Source organism: Tribolium castaneum, chromosome 3 (assembly GCF_031307605.1).
Source record: "Tribolium castaneum strain GA2 chromosome 3, icTriCast1.1, whole genome shotgun sequence".
Taxonomy (NCBI): Eukaryota; Metazoa; Arthropoda; class Insecta; order Coleoptera; family Tenebrionidae; genus Tribolium; species Tribolium castaneum.
In genome coordinates, this window is record NC_087396.1 from 20,347,659 (window position 1) to 20,370,113 (window position 22,455).

Genomic DNA, 22,455 nt, shown 5'->3' on the forward strand with positions numbered 1-22,455 from the left:
CTTTCGCTCCGACAGCTTGCTGAATTTATTAGCGGCTCCAAAATCTTCATATTGAGACAAGTTGGTTTTAATTTAATTTGTTGGTACACCTGTACCTTATCCCGTGGGTGTCGGAGCCCATTACACCCACACTGTGCACACATTACAACCAGTTTATAATAAATTAATTCGTACTTTCGCCCGAAGAGCCAAGATTCAACAAACAAGCTTTAAAAATTTTAGGGTTAATCTTTATTTATTTTTAGGCCGTAATGGAACGTAAAACGTTCAGAATTATGGCCATAAGGAGCAGAATTTATCTTTTCTTTGACCACAATTTACCAATCTGCGTGTTATGCAACCTGAAAGCGATGGCGAAATGTGAGCTGTCTATCGAATTTTACTGGCGAACGAAAATAACGAAATGCTATTTTTTTTAAAGTGATGAAAAGTTTTTTCATTTTTTTTTTTTGGAAAAACATAAAAATAAGGTCACTTTTTGGTCATGTTTTAGCTGAAAAAAATGGTATTTAAAGCTTTTGTAGTTTTTTGCCCAGTCCGCCCCTGTTCCAAACTCATCACATTGTTGGAAAATTCACTCAAATGCATTTGCGCTGTAATTTTCTTTCATGTGGCCGATTTCCTGCTCTTCACACATCCCCGAATTTTTGCAAATTGAGTTAAATTTATTAAAGCAAGGCGGGCGTTTTGTTTACATTTTTTCCCAACTCGCGGGTCACTAAACTGTGCAAATTAAATTTTCCCTCCGTGCTCGCTCAGGTATATTATCGGGGAAAGTTGAGTTTATTTTTTAAATTTTTGTATCGATCTCGCCGGATGATAACGTCCAGTCTGGCGAAGACACGGCTGATTCACATGTTTATCCTGTTTTTACCGTCTCTTGAATATTTTAAAAGGCAAGTTAAGTGCGCTTGAAAGGCCTTAGGCGGACATTTCACTGCGTTTCCATTGCAAATAGCGCTTTTCGAGGCAAATTTTTCGCACGAAATGCGAGAAACATGGAGAAAATTCAATTAAAAAATAATCAGGAGCAAAGCTGCTCCGAAATCGCAAGTATCGGCCCATGAATACTCAATTAGCGGTCATATTTCAGCGTTGTCTCTTTGCAGATATCGCCACTCGTAAATTCACACTATCTGCGCGAGTTTTGCCTAAACGCACATCAATTTAAATAAATTCCCTGTATTGGTCCAGATATTTGCAATGTATGGAAGTGTGCGCTAATTCTTAATTAATTCGAGCACTTTTCTTAGACAATAAAACGAAGAGAGTTAAAGTTGTCTCGTTAAAAATACGTTTTAGACAGAATGAATGCGGGAAATGTTCTTACGACGGCAATAATTAACACACTTGTTAACTCGTTAAAAGAACTTTATTTCCCAAACAGTTTGTTACGAATATTTATTTTCTTTTAAAGCACCTATTCTTTTGGATAGAAATGCAAATTAACTCAACCGGCTACCGGCAAACCATCCCACTCCGTTTACAAATTAACTAACACTAAAAATATAATTCTTTCTGAAGTTGAGTGAAGTATTTAAAATTGGAGAACACTTTTGCCTCATATTGAGCAAAAATAACAGTTCTAAAATTCCAAATTTTCTGTTCTAAAACAATAAAAAATGCCAATTTTTAAGTCTGAACATTTACTTAAAAAAAAAATAAGAAAAAATAGTTTGCACAAATTTTGATAAGTTAAACTAAACAAAAACAAACAACGAAAAACAGAAAGTAGAAAAAATAGTATATTACACTTGTTTTATAAGACTTAATTGTGGCACTCATTCGTCGTGCTCCAAAACCATTTGTGCCATAATGAAACGTCTCAATGGAACGTCTTATAAAGGAGCAAAAGTATGAAAAAGTGTCTTGTTACTCTTGTTAATGTGAAAAATAAAATTCTACTTTTACTTTCCTTGCTTTTATTACCTAATAAAAATTATCTACAGAATATATAGTATGTAAATAATGTGTAAATCATCACAGAATAATCCACATATCAATCGACCTGTGGAGTTCTAATGGGTTTTTAATTTTTTTCATTCAATAATTTAAAAATTTGAATTTGAAAACAATCAACGAATAAACCTAATGCCTCTCTAAGTCAAGATTTAGTGGAAAAAATTAGCGAAAGCTCAACTCAATTGCCACAAATTTCGTTTAATTATTGCTTTTGTACCTAAAAATTTCATAAAAAAATACATTTATGATGAAGTTTTTTGCCAAAGGGACTTTAATGGATTATAGATGGACTGCTTAAATACAGAAATTATTCCTTACTAAAAGAAACAGGTTGCACTTACAGGAACAGTGGTATAATAATAGTCAAAAATTGGCTTCTTGTACGAAAATTTTAATGAATGAGCGAATGAAAGCATTTATCTTTCTTTGTCAAAAGCTTTTGTCATTATTTTGCATTTTCGTTACTTTCTTGGTAAAAACTGAAGAATTGTGTAATCAAAACATTTTTGCAGGAGCCTTTACTCGCTCTCGACGTACATACTTATAAAAATATTCTTTTTTTACTTTAGTTCTCAGAACCGAACTAGCGGTAGAAGTTATATTTGCACTTCATTATTTTGAAAATACATGTCTATTATTTTTTTAAATTGAGTAATCAGTTATTACTCTTAAGTTATTATTAAATAAAATTCAAAATTCTTTTTTGAGCGCTTTAGCACGTTGTGTAGAAAAAGAATTATTTTCAGTAACATCCAAAATAAGGCAAAAGGTAAACATAACATTTAGTTTTGCTTTTTTGCAGCGTCTTTTATTATCTTTCCAAAAACAAATAGTTTGCGAATTTTTTTAACAATCAGCCGAGAAATCACAAAGTAAATGCACGAAAATAATTAATATAATAACTAAGTTATTGCAAGAAAAACAAAGGAAATTTAATAATAATGTTGAGACGTAATTTTTGCACGGAAATTTTACCCCAGAATAATAAGGCATATGATTTTTTAAGAATCAGAACTTATAAAGTAGGAATTTAATGTTTAGAGACCAAAATTACAATAATAGTGCATTATGACGTCCATAAAGATCTTCTTTTTTATTAGAAATTAACAAACAGTCAACGAGAAAATATTTTTTCACTTTGAAATGATAAAAACTGAACCAGAAGACAATTTTTAAATTAAGAAAAAGAAAAACTTGTGCTTTTACAACAGCATGAGTGTTTTTAGCGGTTGTAGTGGGTCTTGCAGATAAAAATGAAACGTTTGGTGAAAACAAGGGCCCCTTGAAAGCCCATCCAGTCCGCCCCTGTTTGCGTAACTTCCGAAATGTCGAGAATGATTTTCACTCGATGTGGGAATTCAATTGCGTATCAATATACCCTGTGTTAATCCGATACAAGCCATATATGGTCTGCGGTAAATTTAAATTTCCCTACTATAGAGGAGTTTGAAGCGAGTATAGTGATGCTAACACAAAATTGCTTTTCGTCCACCCCACAGTTTAATTAATTTATGTCTTATATGCATGGGGTCAGTCCGCCGTAATGGAAATAAACTGGTCTTTATTTCCATCAGCATTTCGGAAACGCGTCGAACTTAATAAAATATTAGCGCGGATTGTTTCCGAGGCTGCGACAATTCATAAAACAGTCGGTATAAATAAAGTGAAGTACACAATAAGGGCTGGAGATATTGGTGGCAATTCCGATGATAAAGTCTGGCAATAAAGTGACCAAATGGACCCTTTCAATATTCCAGACGAGCCAAGCAAGAGTGGACATTACACTTTGCAAGAGCACGTACGTCTCAAATGGACAATGAAGCTCTCTAAGTACTCAATAGGAAACTGCTGAAAACCTGAAAATCACCCCCTGGCAAGCTTTCCATTTCTCGATATTGATTTCCGATTTTTGGCAATATTGGAGAAGGAAAAATATTGACAGGTTCCGCAAAAGCCCTTATTACGATGGAAATTCTACATGTATGAAAATGTCCTAAAATTGTTTGCACACGTTGGTGAAGAATCAAAATAGACGGACTTGGAAGACGGTCGTTGTCTATGAAAAATAAAGCAGGCGGGAGTGCGGAATAAGAAAAGGAAATGGGACGTCAAGCTTGTACTGTTATTATTAAATCCGAGGAAGAATTATTTATTCATAAAAAATCGATGACAAAGCTCAGACGTTCGGGCAAGTTTGCCGTAAAAGTTGACGTTCATTTTCTTTATTCTAGAGTGGTTTAAAGACCAGCAAATCAAAGTTTGAGTCTCATGACTTTGTCCTTTGAATACTGAAAATTACCACTTGCATTCTGAATTTACAGAAACTGGTATCACAATAGATAAATACAAAATTGGAAAAAATAAATAACTTTATTATTAATTAACACGGTTGTGTTTCTTGTTGTCCGTGGCCTTTAAGTGATTGCTGGATCTCTTCAAGTGTTTTCCCTTTGGTTTCTGGTACGACATAAAGCGATAGAATTGCCGATAGGAAACAACTAACCGAAAAAAATAAAAACGGTGCAAAAAGACCAAACGACGTGTCTAAAATATGGAACAGTTTTGTTGACCCACTGACCAACAAACCAAAAACAATATTCAACACAAACAAGCCTTTTCCTTTAATACTTGCTGAGAAAAGTTCGCCCAACATGAGAGTTGGTACAATACCAAGCCCAAACGAGTAAAATATCACATATGAAATCATCCCAACTAGAGGAATCCAATTCACGACTTGGACATCAACCTGATCTCCATAAAACTGTTCAAGAATAAAGTAAACAGCTTCACATAACAATACAGAACCGCACAGTAACAAAGACAAGAAGTAGGATCTTCTGCGACCGATTCTATCGAGAGTAAATCCTGCACACATATTCAGACCTGCACATAAGCCCATAAAAATGATCGAAGAGGTGCTTGCGGACACGTCACCACCCGATTTTAGGAAAATGTACTGGGTGTAGACTGAAAACGAAGAGTATCCTCCGAGTTGTTGGGACGCCCGGAGGAAAACCCCAGCATAGACAGCTTTTCTGTTACTCACAATTGTGAAAACGTCCCTCCAAGTGGCCGATTCGGACATTTGTCGCGCAACATCAGCTTTGAGTTTATTCAGTTCCTCTTCCACGTCCTGTTTTCTTCGCAGTTTTCGCAGCGAAAGCCTTGCGTCCTCAGTCCGGTTTTTGATCAAGTAGTAATAGGGCGTTTCCGGCATGAAAATGAAAGTGCAAAGGAAAAACACGGGAAAAATCAGACAAATGTACGCGGTCATCACCACCGAAGTGTAACTGCCCACTACATTTATCGTTAATTGTCCGATGTAAATCAAAAATGTCATAAAGTTGCCCCAAGTGCCCCGAACTTTGGGCGTTGTGATTTCGGCGACATAGATCGGCAAAGACGCGAAAAGACAAGCGTCTCCTATCCCGGTGACAAAGCGAGCGATGTAGAAAATGTAAACTGATTGTGCGACTGATATTAGCACCAAAGCAACAATGTGGGGAATTGCAATCAGGATTAGAGTGTGTTTTCGGCCGATTTGGTCAGTAAGTTTGGAAAATAAAAACGAGGAACAAATGGCACCTATCGGAGGCAAAACCGTAAAATATGACGCTTCGTCTAAGGAAATGTCGTAATTCACTTTATCTTCAGATATCTTTGGAATCGATGGTGACGACCATGAGAATAGCAAGCCGGAGTTAAAGGCTGATATGCACGCTGAAATCACACTCTTAGTAAATTTTAGTGTTTGCAATTACTCACATAAAAAAATAGCAAGGATCTGGTACCAGTCACCACCTTTATCATTTTTATTTTCTTGGAAGCTGCCACTTTTTTCAGTTATACTCCCAGACATTTTGACTTAATTTTAAGAATGTTATCGAGTGATGTGAGCGTCATGCTTTATCGCACTGAACTTGGTGGATCTTCGAAATGTTTTAATCGTAGTGTTACAGTGATAAACAATGAATTTGCTCAAATTTGGAGTAAACGGATGGTGAAATTATCAGAGGTTTTAAGTTGGTTGGTTTTGGCATTTGTGGGATTTCAAAGGATTTGAATTGTTTGTTATCTGAAAGTTTGAAGTTATGTTTTTAAGTTTATCTCTTTTTCTCTCAAGACAAAAAGTATTTTTTTTTGATTAGGATGTGCTTTTACGTTTAAAATTTGGTGCCTTTACGTGCTTTTTTTTACCTTTTGCCGCGTTGTTTTCTTATTTGTCAGTTTTAAGCTCCGCTTTACGTTTATACGTCTATGTGTTCTCTCAATCTCTTATTTTTGCTTACGTGTTGTTTCACTTACCTTTTCTATACTTTTTTTCATAGAAAAATTTTCACCTTGATCCTCCCTGGTCGTAAGTGGCGCTTATACCACTGGGCCACCAGGGCCCCAAGTACTGACCGACTTTTGCAGATATTTTAACACAAACTTTTTAAATAAATCAACATTAAAAACTATATAATTGCAATAATTCACCTAAAAACCAAATACTTTCAGTTCAAAGGTCGGCGAATTAGCTCGAGAAAACATTTTCTTTCACTTTTTTTCAATTTAATTCTCTAATTTTTCACCAGATTTCATCAAAAGATACCGGGTGTATAAGTTGATTCTACAATTTTAAAATAGTTTTTACCTTTTTTGTGACTTTTAGCACGTTTTTGACCGAAAATGAACATAATTTCTCCAAAAATCGCCAAGTTAGTGTATTTTCTAGTCAAAAATAGTGGACGTGCGCAAATCTTACCGGATTCGCAGTGGCCATGATTTTTATTAACAATGTTTTTTGGGACTTTACTAAACAAACTCAGTTAACTAAAAAAATTTAGACATGAATTAAATATTTTCGTATATTTTTTTTATAATTTAAAAAGTAAGTCATCTAAGGATTCAACGCTAAACTTTGAAGTTATGTTTCATACGTTCATCTCTTTTTTTCTCAAAACAAAAAGTACGTTTACATTTTGGCGTCTTTACGTACTTTTACATTTTTGCCGCATTATTTTCTTATTTCTGTCAGTTTTATGCTCCGCTTTACGTTTATACGTCTATGTGTTCTCTTAATCTCTTATTTTTGTTTACGTGTTGTTTCACTTACCTTTTCTGCACTTTTTTTCATAGAAAAATTGTTATCCTGATCCGGGTTCGAACACCCGACCTCCCCCGTCGTAAGTGGCGCTTATACCACTGGGCCACCGGGCCCCAGGTACTGACCGTCTTTTGGAGATATTTTAACACAAACTTTTTAAATAAATCCACATTACAAACTATATAATTGCAATAATTCACCTAAAAACCAAATACTTTCAGTTCAAAAGTCGGCGAATTAGCTCGAGAAAACATTTTCTTACACTTTTTTTCAATTTAATTCTCTAATTTTTCACCAGATTCCATCAAAAGATAACGGGCGTATACGATTTTAAAATTGTTTGTTACTTTTTTTGTGACTTTTAGCACGTTTTTGACCGAAAATGGACATAATTTTCCAAAAATCACCAAATTTGTGTATTTTCTAGTCAAAAATAGTGGAAGTGCGCAAATGCTACTGGATTCGCAGTGGCCATGATTTTTATTAACAATGTTTTTCAGGACTTTACTGAATAAACTCAGTTAACTAAACATTTTTAGAGATAAATTAAATATTTTCGTTTAATTTTTTTATAATTTAAGAAGTAAGTCATCTAAGGATACAACGCTAAAGTTTTAAGTTTGTTTCACCTTTACGTTTATCTCTTTTTCTCTCAAAACAAAAGGTATTTTCCTTTTATTAAGGAGTACTCTTACATTTACAATTTGGGGCCTTTACGTACTTATACCTTTTGCCGCATTATTTTCTTATTTCTGTTAGTTTTATGCTCTGCTTTACGTTTATACGTCTATGTGTTCTTTCAATCCCTTATTTTTGTTCTCGTGTTGTTTCACTTACCTTTTCTACACTTTTTTTCATAGAAAAATTGTCGCCCTGATCCGGGTGCGAACACCCGACCTCCCCCGTCGTAAGTGGCGCTTATACCACTGGGCCACCGGGCCCCAGGTACTGACCGTCTTTTGCAGATATTTTAACACAAACTTTTTAAATAAATCAACATTACAAACTATATAATTGCAATAATTTACTTAAAACGCAAATACATTCAGTTCAAAAGTCGGCGAATTAGCTCGAGAAAACATTTTCTTATACTTTTTTTAAATTTAATTCTCTAATTTTTCACCAGATTTCATCAAAAGATAATTATCATTTTTTGTTGTCAATATCTAGTTAAGTTAGTTAATGTACAAACTCTTTTTTTCAAAATTTTGCTCTGTATTGGTTCACCTCGTTTACCAATAAAAAACTAAGTTAGATTTGTAAATTTTTATTGCGGTTAAGTACATATTGGTATTTAAAAAACTGGCAGTGATGAATCGTACATCGGAATAATAGATAAACTCAACTAAAAATATAAATAACTTTATTATTTAATTAACAAGGTTGTTTGTCTTGTTGCTTGCGGCCTTTGAGTGACTGCTGAATCTCCTCTAATGTTTTTCCCTTGGTTTCTGGTACGAAATACAGCGCCAAAATAGCCGATAGAAAACAACTAACCGAAAAAAATAAAAACGGTGCAAAAAGACCAAACGACGTGTCTAAAATATGAAACAGTTTAGTCGCCCCACTGACCAACAACGCAAAAACGATATTCAACACAAACAAGCCTTTCCCCTTAATACTTGCTGAGAAAAGTTCGCCCAACATGAGAGTTGGTACAATCCCAAGCCCAAACGAGTAAAATATCACATACAAAATCATCCCAACTAGAGGAATCCAATTCACGACTTGGACATCAACTTTATCTCCATAAAACTGTTCAAGAATAAAGTAAACAGCTTCACATAACAACACGGAACCGCACAGCAACAAAGACAAGAAATAGGATCTTCTGCGACCGATTCTATCGAGAGTAAATCCTGCACACATATTCAGCGCTGCACATAAACCCATAAAAATAATCGAAGAGGTGCTGGCGGACACGTCACCACCTGATTTCAGGAAAATGTACTGGGTGTAGACCGCAAACGAGGAGATGCCTCCCAGCTGTTGGGACGCCCGGAGGAAAACCCCAGCATAGACAGCTTTTCTGTTACTCACAATTGTGAAAACGTCCCTCCAAGTGGCCGACTCGGACATTTGTCGCGCAACATCAGCTTTGAGTTTATTCAGTTCCTCTTCCACGTCCTGTTTTCTTCGCAGTTTTCGCAGCGAAAGCCTTGCGTCCTCAGTCCGGTTTTTGATCAAGTAGTAATAGGGCGTTTCCGGCATGAAAATGAAAGTGCAAAGGAAAAACACGGGAAAAATCAGACAAATGTACGCGGTCATCACCACCGAAGTGTAACTACCCACTATATTTATCGTTAATTGTCCGATGTAAATCAGAAATGTCATAAAGTTGCCCCAAGTGCCCCGAACTTTGGGCGTTGTGATTTCGGCGACATAGATCGGCAAAGACGCGAAAAGACAAGCGTCCGCAACTCCCGCTAAAAAGCGAGCGATGTAGAAAACATACACCGACTTTGCGACCGATATTAGAACCAAAGAAACAATTTGCGGAATTGCAATCAGGATTAAAGTGTGTTTTCGGCCGATCATGTCCGTCAGTTTTGAAAAAACGAAGCAGGAACAGATGGCACCCATCGGAGGCAAAACCGTGAAATACGACGCTTCGTCTAAGGAAATATCATAATTCACTTTATCTTCAGATATCTTCGGAATAGAAGGTGACGACCATGAGAACAGCATCCCGGCATTGAACGCCGATATGCATGCTAAAATCACACTTTAGCACATTCCTTTTTTTGCACTTTACTTACATAAAAAAATCGCAAGGATTTGGTACCAGTCACCCCCTTTTTCATCCCGATCTTCCTGAACTTCGAAATTTTTTACAGTCACACTTCCAGTCATTTTAATCGATTTTGGGATGAAGCAATGTTACCGAGTGATGTTCACGAGCGTCATTCTTTATCGCACTGTGAACTTGGCGAATCTTCGAAATGTTTTAATCGCGTAATGTTGAATAGATAAACAATGAATTTGCTCAAAAGTTGGAGTAAACGGATGATGAAATTATTGCCGAGAATTTAATTTGGTTGATCTTGGCATTTAGAGGATTTACCCTATTTAGTATGCTTGTCTAAGAAAATAAATAATTCTAGTGCCTTATCTCTTACGAACAATCGGTGTTCATTGTCCTAATTTTTTCAAAATGCAAATTAAAAGACTAAGGGGCACAATTATACTTTAATTAATCAAATTATTTGCCAATTGGGAGACGATCGTATATTATTTCAAGGCCAGACAGTGTTCATACAATATTTTATATAATTTATTGGGTCTTATTTATAACTAGAGATATTTTTAACACAAATAAAGACTAATGACTGACACTGTTTAAATTACAATTTATGTGTTTTAGATTTATAAAAGTTTGAGATAAGGTTTACGTAAGCAAGTGTAAAACAAAGAAATAATTTAAAGAATGAAATTATATTAAGAAAAACTTTCGTTTATTTAACCTTTGTACTTTATTATATAAGCAGAGAAAATATGTTCATTAATTCATTATTATCTATCTGTGAGTGAAGGAATCACGAGCATAAAGTGCCAAATTTATTGTTATAGATACATTAATCTTTTTTTTTATTAATTTTTTTCTAACAGAATAAAAAAAATCTCCAAATGACTATTGTTATAACGAGTAAGTTAAAAAAATAACAAAATTAATTAACATTTTTTGTAGAATAAAGTTGTATTATTTCTGTGAAATACCTTAGCAACAGCTTCATGAATACCACCTACTATTAGCAGTTTCAAAACTATAAAAACGCCAACGTCACATTTTCGTTTTTATAGTTTTGAAACAGCTAATACACACATATAAGAGAAGTTTAACGGTCTTATCAGAAAACATAATTTTCCATCCTTCAGCTATTCCAAGACAGTGTGTAATTTCCTACAAGGAAGGAAAATATTTTAAATATTTTAAAACATGATTTCCTCATTTTTGGAAGAAAATGCATGTCTTTCCTCCCCTTGTATACAAATAGTATTTGTAAATCTTAAAGAAATCATTAACGACTCTAAGAAAATCATGAAAAAGAATTTAAAAAATTGGTATATAGAATTTTAGTTGTAACTTATCCCTCACTTTTATCACAAAATTAAAATTAAAAAACTAATCTTGAAATCAAGCAACGAATTTAAAAAAATTGGTTGTATTTGTATATCGTAAAACTTAAAACAAAAAAATGCCAAACAGACAGAGCATTAAACTCTCAGTAGTACATAACGTAAAAATTAACATAAAAAAAATACAGATGCAAAAAAAACATTTAAAAAAAAGTTGTAGATAACTAAATTTTCTATAAAGTCTGGGACACCATATTTATATTTTCTACAGTTTAGTTATAAATTAACTTAGATGACCACCGGTAAAATTAAACCAATCCGTCGCTTCAGCGTCTTTGAACGTCTTTAGGGCCTAAACCGTTGACAATAGAGATATGGTCTCGCGGACTTTTTTATAGGAAATTTAATTCTCTACAACTTTTTTCCTAACATTTTTCTTGTATCTTTAACCGTATTCGCAGCGTCTTGAAAAATACAGTACGAAGCACAAATTTTAAATTTTTAATAATTTTTTTCTCATGTTTTATATGAAAATTTCATTTGTCAGTTTTTCCCACTCTGTTAAGAGTGCAAAGCTCAACATTTCCGCATTTTTTTCCAAGTAATTGGTGAATTGGTTGGATTTAAATTAATTTAAAACGAGTTACCGTCGAGACGGCATGCTGCTGTACTATTTTTATGGGTTCAGAAAATTCTTGTTTCGTCTCCTAAGTTATAGTCCTCCGTAGTCCATAGAAACTGGAAAACTTTGACACATCGTGGAAAATTAATTGTTTACCCTAACACTTAATAAAAATATAGATAAAATTTACGCAGAGTGAATTTTGTAATAGCTGATATAATCATCCTTCCTCGTGATTTCTACGCTGTGCTCTTATACAAATTCATTTAAAAATCGAGTCTCGTGCATTTATTTTTTTATCTTTGGAAGAATAAAGTTATTTTAGTATTTGTCTGTTGTGTTAATTAATTAAAGCATTGTTCTTTTTATTTGACAAGTTAAATAAAAAACTAATTTAATTTAGTTATCATTTATTAAATGATAACATTGAGTTTATAGTCCAAAACTTGAATCATAATTTTTTTTTTAATAAAGTAGAAAAATATTAGCATTAACACTGTTGTTCCTCTTCTTTCGTCCCTTTCAACAACTGCTGGATCTCCTCCAGCGTTTTCCCCTTGGTTTCCGGCACGAACCTCACCGACAGCACGGTGGAAACGAAGCAACTCACCGCAAAAAATAAAAACGGCGAAAACAACCCAAACGATGTATCAAGCAAATGAAACAACTTGGTGGCCACACTTACAAAAAGCCCCAACACGATATTCATTAAGAACAGACCTTTCCCCTTAATACTCGCCGAGAAAAGCTCTCCCAACATTAGCGTAGGCACAATCCCGAGCCCAAATGAATAAAATACGACATAGAGAATCATCCCGACTAGCGGGATCCAGTTCACGGCTCTAACATCCACCAAATCACTGTAAAACTGCTCGAGCAAAAAGTAAACAGCCTCGCACAACAGCACCGAACCGCACAATAACAGCGATAAGAAGTAAGATCTTCGGCGGCCGATTCTATCGAGAGTGAAAGCCGCAAACATGTTCAAAACCGCGCACAGGCCCATGAAGATGATCGCCGAGGTGCTGGCCGAAACGTCGCCGCCCGATTTCAGGAAAATGTACTGCGTGTAGACCGTAAAGGAGGAAATGCCGCCGAGTTGTTGCGACGCTCGGAGGAATATTCCAGCGAACAAAGCCCTCCGGTTGCTTCTAATGGCAAAAACGTCCCTCCAGGTCCCAGATTCGGACATTTGGCGGTCTATGTCAATCTTTAGTTTAGTCAACTCGTCTTCGACGTTTTCGACTCGCCGAAGACGCTGTAAAGACACTCTGGCGTCCTCAACTCGACCTTTCATCAAGTAGAAATAGGGAGTTTCCGGCATGAAAATAAAAGTGCAAAAGAAAAAAATGGGAAAAATCAGGCAAATGTAGGCCGTCATGGCAATGGAACTGTAGCTCCCTATTATATTAATCGACACTTGTCCCACATACATGAGGAATGTCATGAAATTTCCCCACGAGCCGCGCACCCGAGGGGTGGAAATCTCGCCCACGTAGACGGGCAAACAGCCGAAAAGACAAGCGTCCCCCAAGCCTCCAATGAACCGAGCCAAGTAAAACACATAGACAGATTTAGCTGAGGCGATCAAACTCAAGGCCACAATTTGGGGAATTGTGATTAAAAGTAGCGTGAATTTGCGCCCGATAGTGTCATTCAATTTTGCGAACAGAAACGAGGACAGTATAGCCCCCATGGGGGGCAAAACTGTGAAAAATGAAGCTTCGTCTAGGGATATGTCGTAGTTGGTTTTGTCGGCTACGATTTTCGGGATGGCGGGTGAAGGCCAGGAGAAAATCATGCCGTCAGTGAAGGAGGAAATGCAAGCTAAAATCGGCGATTAAAACATGTCGTTTTTTCAGGGGACTTACCCAGGAAAATAGCAAGGATTTGGAACCAGTCCTTTTCTTGCTGTTTTGTGCCTCTGGACATTTTCATTTTTGGGAGTAGTTTTTTAAGTCGGTCTTGGACTCAGACTGGATTTGGTGGGGCTTCAAACATTGTTAAATAACGTAAAATAACAATGGGATTGTTTTGGCGATTATCGTTGTTGCTGAGGGTTAGTTGTTTAATTTTGACTTAAGTACAGTTTCTATTGTTTACAAAATTTATACCGGGTGGGGAGATCCCAGCAATTTCTGGTTAAGTTGTACCAATCCAGTTTGGCATTAAAGAGCTGTTTTAAAAATTATACAAAAAATATTGTTTTAAAAATTCATATTGTTCACAATTTTTTTATTTTTTTTTATTATTTACATTATGGAAAAACTACTCGCGAAAGTGGAACTGTTTTCATCCTCACCCATGCAAAATGATCCGAGGAATCGATTGGCATCGAAAAAATTGCCAAAAAGTTTTTTAGTTATGAATTTTTTAAAATTTTACCAATTTTTGCATTTATCTGCAATTTGCTCAAAAACTATTAGTCGGAGAACAATAATTTTTTTTGAAAAAAATAGATAATTCAAAGAGCTTTCCAACGATAGTACACCTCATGGGGTTATCTCTGATAGTTCCGGAGCTATTGCTCAACAAATGTTCCGGGTACCCAAAATCGACAAAAATTGCGACGAAAATTGAAAAAATCAAACATCAAAACATCGAACATATGGACATTTTTTGGACTTTTAACAACTCTAGAAAGTTGTAAAGGCATATATAAATACGAAAAAGTATGATAGAACGAATTTAAAAAAAAATATTTTTTTCACTTTCTTGAAGGTAAGTTTATTACTCAGGGAATTTTAGCAAAAAAAATCAAATTTTTAAATCTCATGAAAAGTTCGTATAATACAGAAAATGAGCCGCTAAATTCAATGGAACAAACCGCATTGCTCCACGACTTTTAGTTTTTGAGTTATGAATTTCTTAATTAATAATTCGGCGCATCCACCATTTTTCAAGTTAATAAATAAATTTTTAACTAAGTCCTCGAGTAAGGAAGTATTGCAAAAAGGTCGGTGTAAACAGAAAATGAGCCGCTGAATTCAATGGAACAAACCGCATTGCTCTACGACTTTTAGTTTTTGAGTTATGAATTTTTTTGTTGGATAAAATTTTTCCACTATGACAAATGGCTACCCTAAATTTAGGCAAAAAATTTTAAATTTTTAATTCTTGTGAAAAATTGATATAATATGTAAAATGAGCCGTAGAATTCAATCGAACAAACCGCAATGCTCTACGACTTTTAGTTTTTTTTTTATGAATTTTTTTAGTGAAAAAGTTTGATCGCTTGTGTAGCCGGAACCGTTGCCCGGAGCGGCTCTGGGTTTAATCGAAAAAATAGAGAAAATTAAGCGCTATCAGATGGTCTTTTGCTCGCTACTCTAAGTCTTACAGTTTCCGAGAAAAACGCAAAAAAATGTTTCCATTTTCACTTTTTTTCAATTTTCATCCGCCAATTATGACGAAACTATTAGAGTTATCGAGAAACGGAAAAATCGAAGACAACCGGAATAAAAAACTCTACAAAATGGCATAGGGCTCAAGGCGATATCTTGCAAAAAATTTTTCAATTTTCAATCGCCGATTACGGCTAAACTAAAAGAGCTAGGAGAAAACTCTTTTTTCCATCGTAAAGAGCACATCAAAATCTATAAGATGGGATAAGTTTTATTTGATTCTGAGACACTTTTAAAATTGACCATTTTGTAGGGGGGGGTGTTAACTTTTTTTTAATTTTTTTTATTTTTCCAATTACGACTAAACTATTTGAAAAAGTGCAACTGTTTTGATCCTCACCTATGCAAAATGATCCGGGGAATCGATTGGCATCAAAAAAATTGCCAAATTCCCAATAGTTTTTTGGTTATGAATTTTTTAAAATTTTACCAATTTTTGCATTTATCTGCAATTTGCTCAAAAACTATTAGTGGGAGAACAATGATTTTTTTTGAAAAAAATAGATAACTCAAAGAGCTTTCCAACGATAATAAACTTCATGGGGTTATCTCTGATAGTTCCGGAGCTATTGCTCAACAAATGTTCCGGGTACCCAAAATCGACAAAAATTGCGACGAAAATTTAAAAAATCAAACATCAAAAAATCGAACATATGGACTTTTTTTGGACTTTTAACAACTCTAGAAAGTTGTAAAGGCATATATAAATACGAAAAAGTATGATAGAACGAATTTAAAAAAAATAATTTTTTCACTTTCTTGAAGGTAAGTTTATTATTACTCAGGGAATTTTAACAAAAAAAATCAAATTTTTAAATCTCATGAAAAGTTCGTATAATACAGAAAATGAGCCGCTGAATTCAATGGAACAAACCGTATTGCTCCACGACTTTTAGTTTTTGAGTTATGAATTTCTTAATTAATAATTCGGCGCATCCACCATTTTTCAAGTTAATAAATAAATTTTTAACTAAGTCCTCGAGTAAGGAAGTATTGCAAAAAGGTCGGTGTAAACAGAAAATGAGCCGCTGAATTCAATGGATCAAACCGCATTGCTCTACGACTTTTAGTTTTTGAGTTATGAATTTTTTTGTTGGATAAAATTTTTTCACTATGACAAATGGCTACCCTAAATTTAGGCAAAAAATTTTAAATTTTTAATTCTTGTAAAAATTTGATATAATATGTAAAATGAGCCGTAGAATTCAATCGAAAAAACCGCAATGCTCTACGACTTTTAGTTTTTTTTTTTATGAATTTTTTTAGTGAAAAACTTTTATCGCCTCTGTAGCCGGAACCGTTGCCCGGAGCGGCTCCGGGTTTAATCGAAAAAATAGAAAAAATTAAGCGCTATCAGATGGTTTGCTGCTCGTTGCTCTAAGTCTTACAGTTTCCGAGAAAAACGCAAAAAAGTTTCCATTTTCACTTTTTTTCAATTTTCAACCGCCAATTATGGCGAAACTATTAGAGTTATCGAGAAACGGAAAAATCGAAGACAACCGGAATAAAAAACTCTACAAAATGGCATAGGACTCAAGGCGATATCTTGCAAAAAATTTTTCAATTTTCAATCGCCGATCACGGCCAAACTAAAAGAGCTAGGAGAAAACTCTTTTTTCCATCGTAAAGAGCACATCAAAATCTATAAGGTAGGATAGGTTTTATTTGATTCTGAAACACTTTAAAAATTGACCATTTTGTAGGGGGGGGTGTTAACTTTTTTTTAATTTTTTTTATTTTTTCAATTACGAGTAAACTATTTGAAAAGGTGCTACTGTTTTAATCCTCACCTATGCAAAATGATCCGGGGAATCGATTGGCATCGAAAAAATTGCTAAATTCCCAATAGTTTTTTAGTTATGAATTTTTTAAAATTTTACCAATTTTTGCATTTATCTGCAATTTGCTCAAAAACTATTAGTCGGAGAACAATAATTTTTTTTGAAAAAAATAGATAATTCAAAGAGCTTTCCAACGATAGTACACTTCATGGGGTTATCTCTGATAGTTCCGGAGCTATTGCTCAACAAATGTTTCGGGTACCCAAAATCGACAAAAATTGCGACGAAAATTGAAAAAATCAAACATCAAAACATCGAACATTTGGACTTTTTTTGGACTTTTAACAACTCTAGAAAGTTGTAATGGCATATATAAATACGAAAAAGTATGATAGAACGAATTTAAAAAAAAATAATTTTTTCACTTTCTTGAAAGGTAATTTTAGCAAAAAAAATCAAATTTTGAAATCTCGTGAAAAGTTTGTATAAGACAGAAAATGAGCCGCTCAATTCGATGGAACAAACCGCATTGCTCTACGACTTTTCCACCATTGATAGAACGAATTTAAAAAAAAAATAATTTTTTTACTTTCTTGAAGGTAAGTGTTATTACTCAGGGAATTTTAGCAAAAAAAATCAAATTTTTTATATCTCATGAAAAGTTCGTATAATACGGAAAATGAGCCGCTGAATTCAATGGAACAAACCGCTTTGCTCTACGACTTTTAGTTTTCGAGTTATGAATTTTTTTTTGGTAAATAAAATTTTTCATTATAGATATTGCCTATCTTAATTTTTAGCAAAAAACTTTAATAAAAGTTTAGATCTCGTTAATAGTTGTTTCAATATAGAAAATGAGCCGTTGAATTTAATGGAACAAACTGCATTGCTCTACGACTTTTAAGTCCGGTTTATAGAAAGCTTCATCAAATTTTAATTCGTTGTTAAAAGTTAACAACGCGAATCAAATGGGTTCAATTTTGTCACGTGATCTGTTAATCACGCATTTAATTGCGAATTAAATCAATGACGCTTCTTTAAAGCGGTCTTTAGTTTTCAAGTTAGGATTTTTTTTAATGAAGAATTAAATATTGAAACAATTGTACTCAAAAAAAACCTGGAATTGTTATCCTATTTTGATTGTGTAAACAATCTTGATTGTGGACAGTTGTTATCAGCCTTCCCCCAAAGTTAAATTCTGAACATAGCAACAGCGGTAGGAAAGTTTGCACTAATCAGATTGTAAATACCTGTTTGAAGGTTTACAATATCAAAGAATTTATGTAATCGATTTTAGTTCAAAAGAAAATTTTGCAACACTAATTCTATTGTAAAACTCTTTGATGGCATCAAAGGACTTGATCGTTATTTTTTAATTTAATTTGAGTAGGTACAATTAAATTCAAAGAGTTTCTCGCAGGACCCGTCCAAGTGTAAATTATTTCATCTCAACTGATGGAGATAATGATTTGATTTTTTGCACGAATCGATCAGATGTGTCTCTCAATTAGTACAAGACCATGCCGTGGCAGAGTCGTTTCTATGCAAATTTAATTAGGCACTTTTGTCAGTGGTGGAGGTGAATCTGGAGCTTTAAAATTTGTCTCCTAGTTTCAAAGTGTTGAAATGTAAATTTGCGTCGGCTCCCAAACGGATCTGTTTTCCTTTCCATTAAACTCCACTAAAATAATAACAAAGCGATCGTAAATTACAGAGGAATTGTTTCAAGGAACCGGACGTTGTGGCGAACAGAAGATTTGGGGCCAACGGAATGGGAACAAAGTCCTGTGTTTGAAGGGTCTGAATATATTGATTATTTTGCGAGTTGGCGAGGAATTTTAATAGTGTTGCCAGTTGGCTCAGGGCTTTCTTTGCCTTTCTAGCACTTGATAAGCCCGGTAATTATTAAATCGGCTATAATGTAGCTCGTGGATAACCGTATAATTTACTGTTGCCAAAGTTCCTATGACATATACTGCAGATATGAGAACTCTGTTAAACATACATAACCCTTCTGAAACTTGTTAATGACACTGTGCAGCCACTGCTTTAATTAGTTGGTAGAACCAAGCTACCATAGTGGCATTATCTTGACCGTCGTCGATTTTAATGAAATGGGAGGCGTCGACCTAAGATGTTACGGATAGCCGCTCCAACTACTAACTTAAGGGCCTATTGCAAAACAGGACCTGTTCATCTTTAAATTTCTGCACTTTAATTAAGCACAAGTTTCACCCGCCCTGTTTATTTCCTATCACAAACTTGCCTAATTGACAATTGGTTAGGGTAAAGGCGAAGCTTAAACTACCATTCGGAAACGTCTCTAATCATAATTAATTAATGAAATTATGTTGTACCGACTAATCCGACTTAATTCCATTGAAACAATTTGCCCAAGCGGGAAATATGCGAAATTTCTTCTTTAGCGCTGTAGTGTTGAATTTAGACAAAAAAACTAAATTTGACTTTAAAATGTCGGTAAAACTGAAAAATTATAGATGATACATGATTTTAAAATTGTCTGATGTGTGCTAATATTACATTCGTTAGAACCAAAGAAGCTGTTAAACATTTGTTAACAAAATTCATAGTTTAATAAGAACCTCTACAACAGAAAGATGTGTTTATTTAAATAAAAATATTAATAGATATGTCGTTTGTGTTTTTATAGTTTTTTTTTTGACTAATAGTTATTTATTTAATGAGTTTGAGTGTAAATCGGACGCTTTATTTCACGAGTGGATTTTTAAACCACGAGTGAAAACGAGAGGTTTATCATCCACGAGGCGAAATAAATGAACCGATTTACACAAAAACGAGTTGAATACAACATTTTATTCTTCGAAATAGACTCAGCAAGGCTTAAAATTGCTTTAAATTTTTTAAAAATAATCTGACGTTTCGTACTGAGAAATGCCAAACAGTTGTCAAAACTTCCTTACACAGGAGAAAAACCGTAAATTTTGACAGTGTCGAAGAATAAAACAACATAATTGAGAGCCCACCAAACAAAATTAAGAGAAAAAAGTGAAAGATGTAAAAATAGTAAATTGAAGTAAAGTCGAAAGGAGTAGAAAATAAAATAAGAGTAGAAATAGGGAAAGAACAATAAAGTTTAACAAAAAATAATTAGGAAAATAACGTAAGTGTAAAACTACATTGCAAGATACCAGTATATTGAAATAAAATTAAGTGCGAAAGAAGGTTATTTACAAGAAAAAATAAAACACACTATTAGGAAAAAATGTGTACGTATCTAAAAAAAAAGGTAGAGAATCTTAAAAACCTAATGAAAGAGAAAAAAAATTTGAATAAATAGGTACTGGATGAAAAAGAAGAATAAAAGGCCTGAGTTAGGATTGAAAAAGTATGGAGAATAATTCACATTAATTTCGGAAAACTTTTTAATAGTTTTTACAAAAATGAGTCTCTATTTTTTATAAACAATTAATGTATTAAATTAGTGAATACCTAATGGTATTTCTAGCAATAAAAAAATTATTTGCATTATATAAAAAATACTAGTGTTGCTACACACTAATTTATATTACATTACAAATAACTAATGTGAAGTTTATTCACAATTTGTAAAAACTGCTATAAATATTAAAATGTTTCAATACTTTAGGTGTAAAAATAAAATTCCGTGTTATACTAGATCTTAATACCGAAAGTGCCAAAAAAATGCATCTTTTAAAAGAAAAAAAATAGTAAAAGAAAAGTAACAGGTATGAGACAAAATAATATACACGTAATAATTTTTTAAAAATATTGTGGCTTTGTCAATTATTAATTTTTTGCCTACCATACCTCACAATTTCACAGGGTGGGTCAGTTATTGTCGTGTATTTCTGATACCTTCTTAAATACAGTAACAATTAATAGTTTTAGCTTTGTGCTAAAAAGGCTTATTACAATAGGAAAAACCCTCTAGCAAGCATTTAATCCAATTTTCAGATTAAATAGTTTTGAATTTCCGGCTTATTCTAACCGGAAACAACGATTTATGTTATATAGTTTGGATAAAAACGGTTTTTCCATTTGATCCTTTGCTTTTCGAGATAACTTTCATAAGAGTAAAAACACCATATTCTAGCTCAAATGAACGATTTATGCACCAGTTTAGACAAAAAAAAAACATTTTGGGCAATTTCTTGCTTAAAAATGAAAAAAATCTTTGAGAATTGGCAGAAAACGGCTTATTTTTAACAATTTCTTGCTTGTAAATGAGAAAACTTTCATAAAATAAACTGAAAACGCTTTATTCTGGCTCAACGGTATGGTTTATGCATAAGTTTGGAAGAAAACGACTTATTTTGGGCAATATCTTGCTTAGAAAACAAGAAAATAATGTTAAAAGTGCTTGAAAACGACGTATTCTAACCGGAAACAACGATTTATGATTCCGTAGTTTGGATAAAAACAGCTTTTTTCGGACGTTTTTTTGCTGAAAAACAAGAAAACTTTTATAAAACAAACTGAAAACGTCTTAATTTCAGCTTAAAAGAACGTTTTATACACCAGTTCGGACAAAAATGGCTCATTTTGGACCATTTCTTGCTTTAAAACTAGATTTTTTTGAGAATTAGCTGAAAACAGCTTATTTTAGATTTTTTTTTGCTTTTGCTTTTTTTCTTGGACATAATTTACAGAAAAAAATGCTACTTAAGAACGTAAAAAATTACGTCTCGCACATTATACCAATTATTACCAAATTAACTCTGCAATTCTTGCATTTAATTTCAGGAAATTTTAACGACAGATTTGAAATCTTAAGTTGAAAAAGATGAAATTGGTTTTGGTTTAAAATTCTTGTAATAAACTCGATTATTAATCGTCTTCATTAACAAATTGGATTATTATTAAATAACTGCTAACTTCGCAAAAAAAACGTATTTGTGTGCAGATAATTTTGATTAAAATTTTTGACTGCTGTGGAGGTAAGTCGGTGGCGGTGTAAGGACGGAGTAATGCAGTTTGAAGAGGACTTGAAAGACAGAATAATATGTAGATCCATGTGTAAACATTAAGCAGACGGTTGTCCCGGCCCCGAAGAGGGCCTTTGATGAGGCAAGGGTTGCTTTGATGTCGTCCGTTCTCGCGAGGCGTGTTTCGCATTAAGTGCGGATCCGTGTTGCCCCCAGCGCGGATATGCCGTTAACTGTATCCTTGCGTTATTCAATTTACTCATAACGTTTATTATCGTTGATACATCTTGCTTATCAACTGCTTATCTAGTGCCGGAAATGGCTTTATTAAAGCAACTACGTGCACATAAAAGCCACGTTATTTGGACAAAATTGACGAAAATTGCTGCATTTATCACCGATGGGCGGATACAATGTGCTAAAGTTTTTATGAACGAGGAGGATATTACGCTCTCGTAGCGTAAAGGGTTTCAATAGGGTTTGATGGTGTGGAGGATAAAGGGGACGGAAGTGTTACGTTATGGTGGATTGTAGGGTCATTAATCGTTTCTAAATGTAATTAAGGATTATAAATTAAGAAAATATATTTAAA

The 22,455-nt window shown here is 33.9% G+C and overlaps 3 protein-coding genes across 3 annotated transcripts; all 3 read right to left on the bottom strand.

Moving 5' to 3' along the window:
• Positions 1-4,313: 4,313 nt before the first annotated feature.
• Positions 4,314-5,923, bottom strand: LOC655376 (facilitated trehalose transporter Tret1). Its single transcript, XM_961916.4, has 2 exons — positions 5,728-5,923; positions 4,314-5,682 (listed from the first exon to the last, which is right to left on the bottom strand). Exons 1-2 carry the CDS (start codon positions 5,819-5,821, stop codon positions 4,343-4,345), a joined length of 1,434 nt encoding a protein of 477 aa, XP_967009.1. The 5' UTR covers positions 5,822-5,923; the 3' UTR covers positions 4,314-4,342.
• Positions 5,924-8,397: 2,474 nt separating this feature from the next.
• LOC655291 (facilitated trehalose transporter Tret1-2 homolog) lies at positions 8,398-10,429 on the bottom strand. Its single transcript, XM_961820.4, has 2 exons — positions 9,811-10,429; positions 8,398-9,765 (listed from the first exon to the last, which is right to left on the bottom strand). The coding sequence occupies exons 1-2, from the start codon at positions 9,902-9,904 to the stop codon at positions 8,426-8,428; spliced, it is 1,434 nt and encodes a 477-aa protein (XP_966913.1). The 5' UTR covers positions 9,905-10,429; the 3' UTR covers positions 8,398-8,425.
• A 1,358-nt stretch (positions 10,430-11,787) lies between these two features.
• LOC655214 (facilitated trehalose transporter Tret1) lies at positions 11,788-13,781 on the bottom strand. Its single transcript, XM_961730.4, has 2 exons — positions 13,622-13,781; positions 11,788-13,577 (listed from the first exon to the last, which is right to left on the bottom strand). The coding sequence occupies exons 1-2, from the start codon at positions 13,686-13,688 to the stop codon at positions 12,241-12,243; spliced, it is 1,404 nt and encodes a 467-aa protein (XP_966823.2). The 5' UTR covers positions 13,689-13,781; the 3' UTR covers positions 11,788-12,240.
• Positions 13,782-22,455: the final 8,674 nt, after the last annotated feature.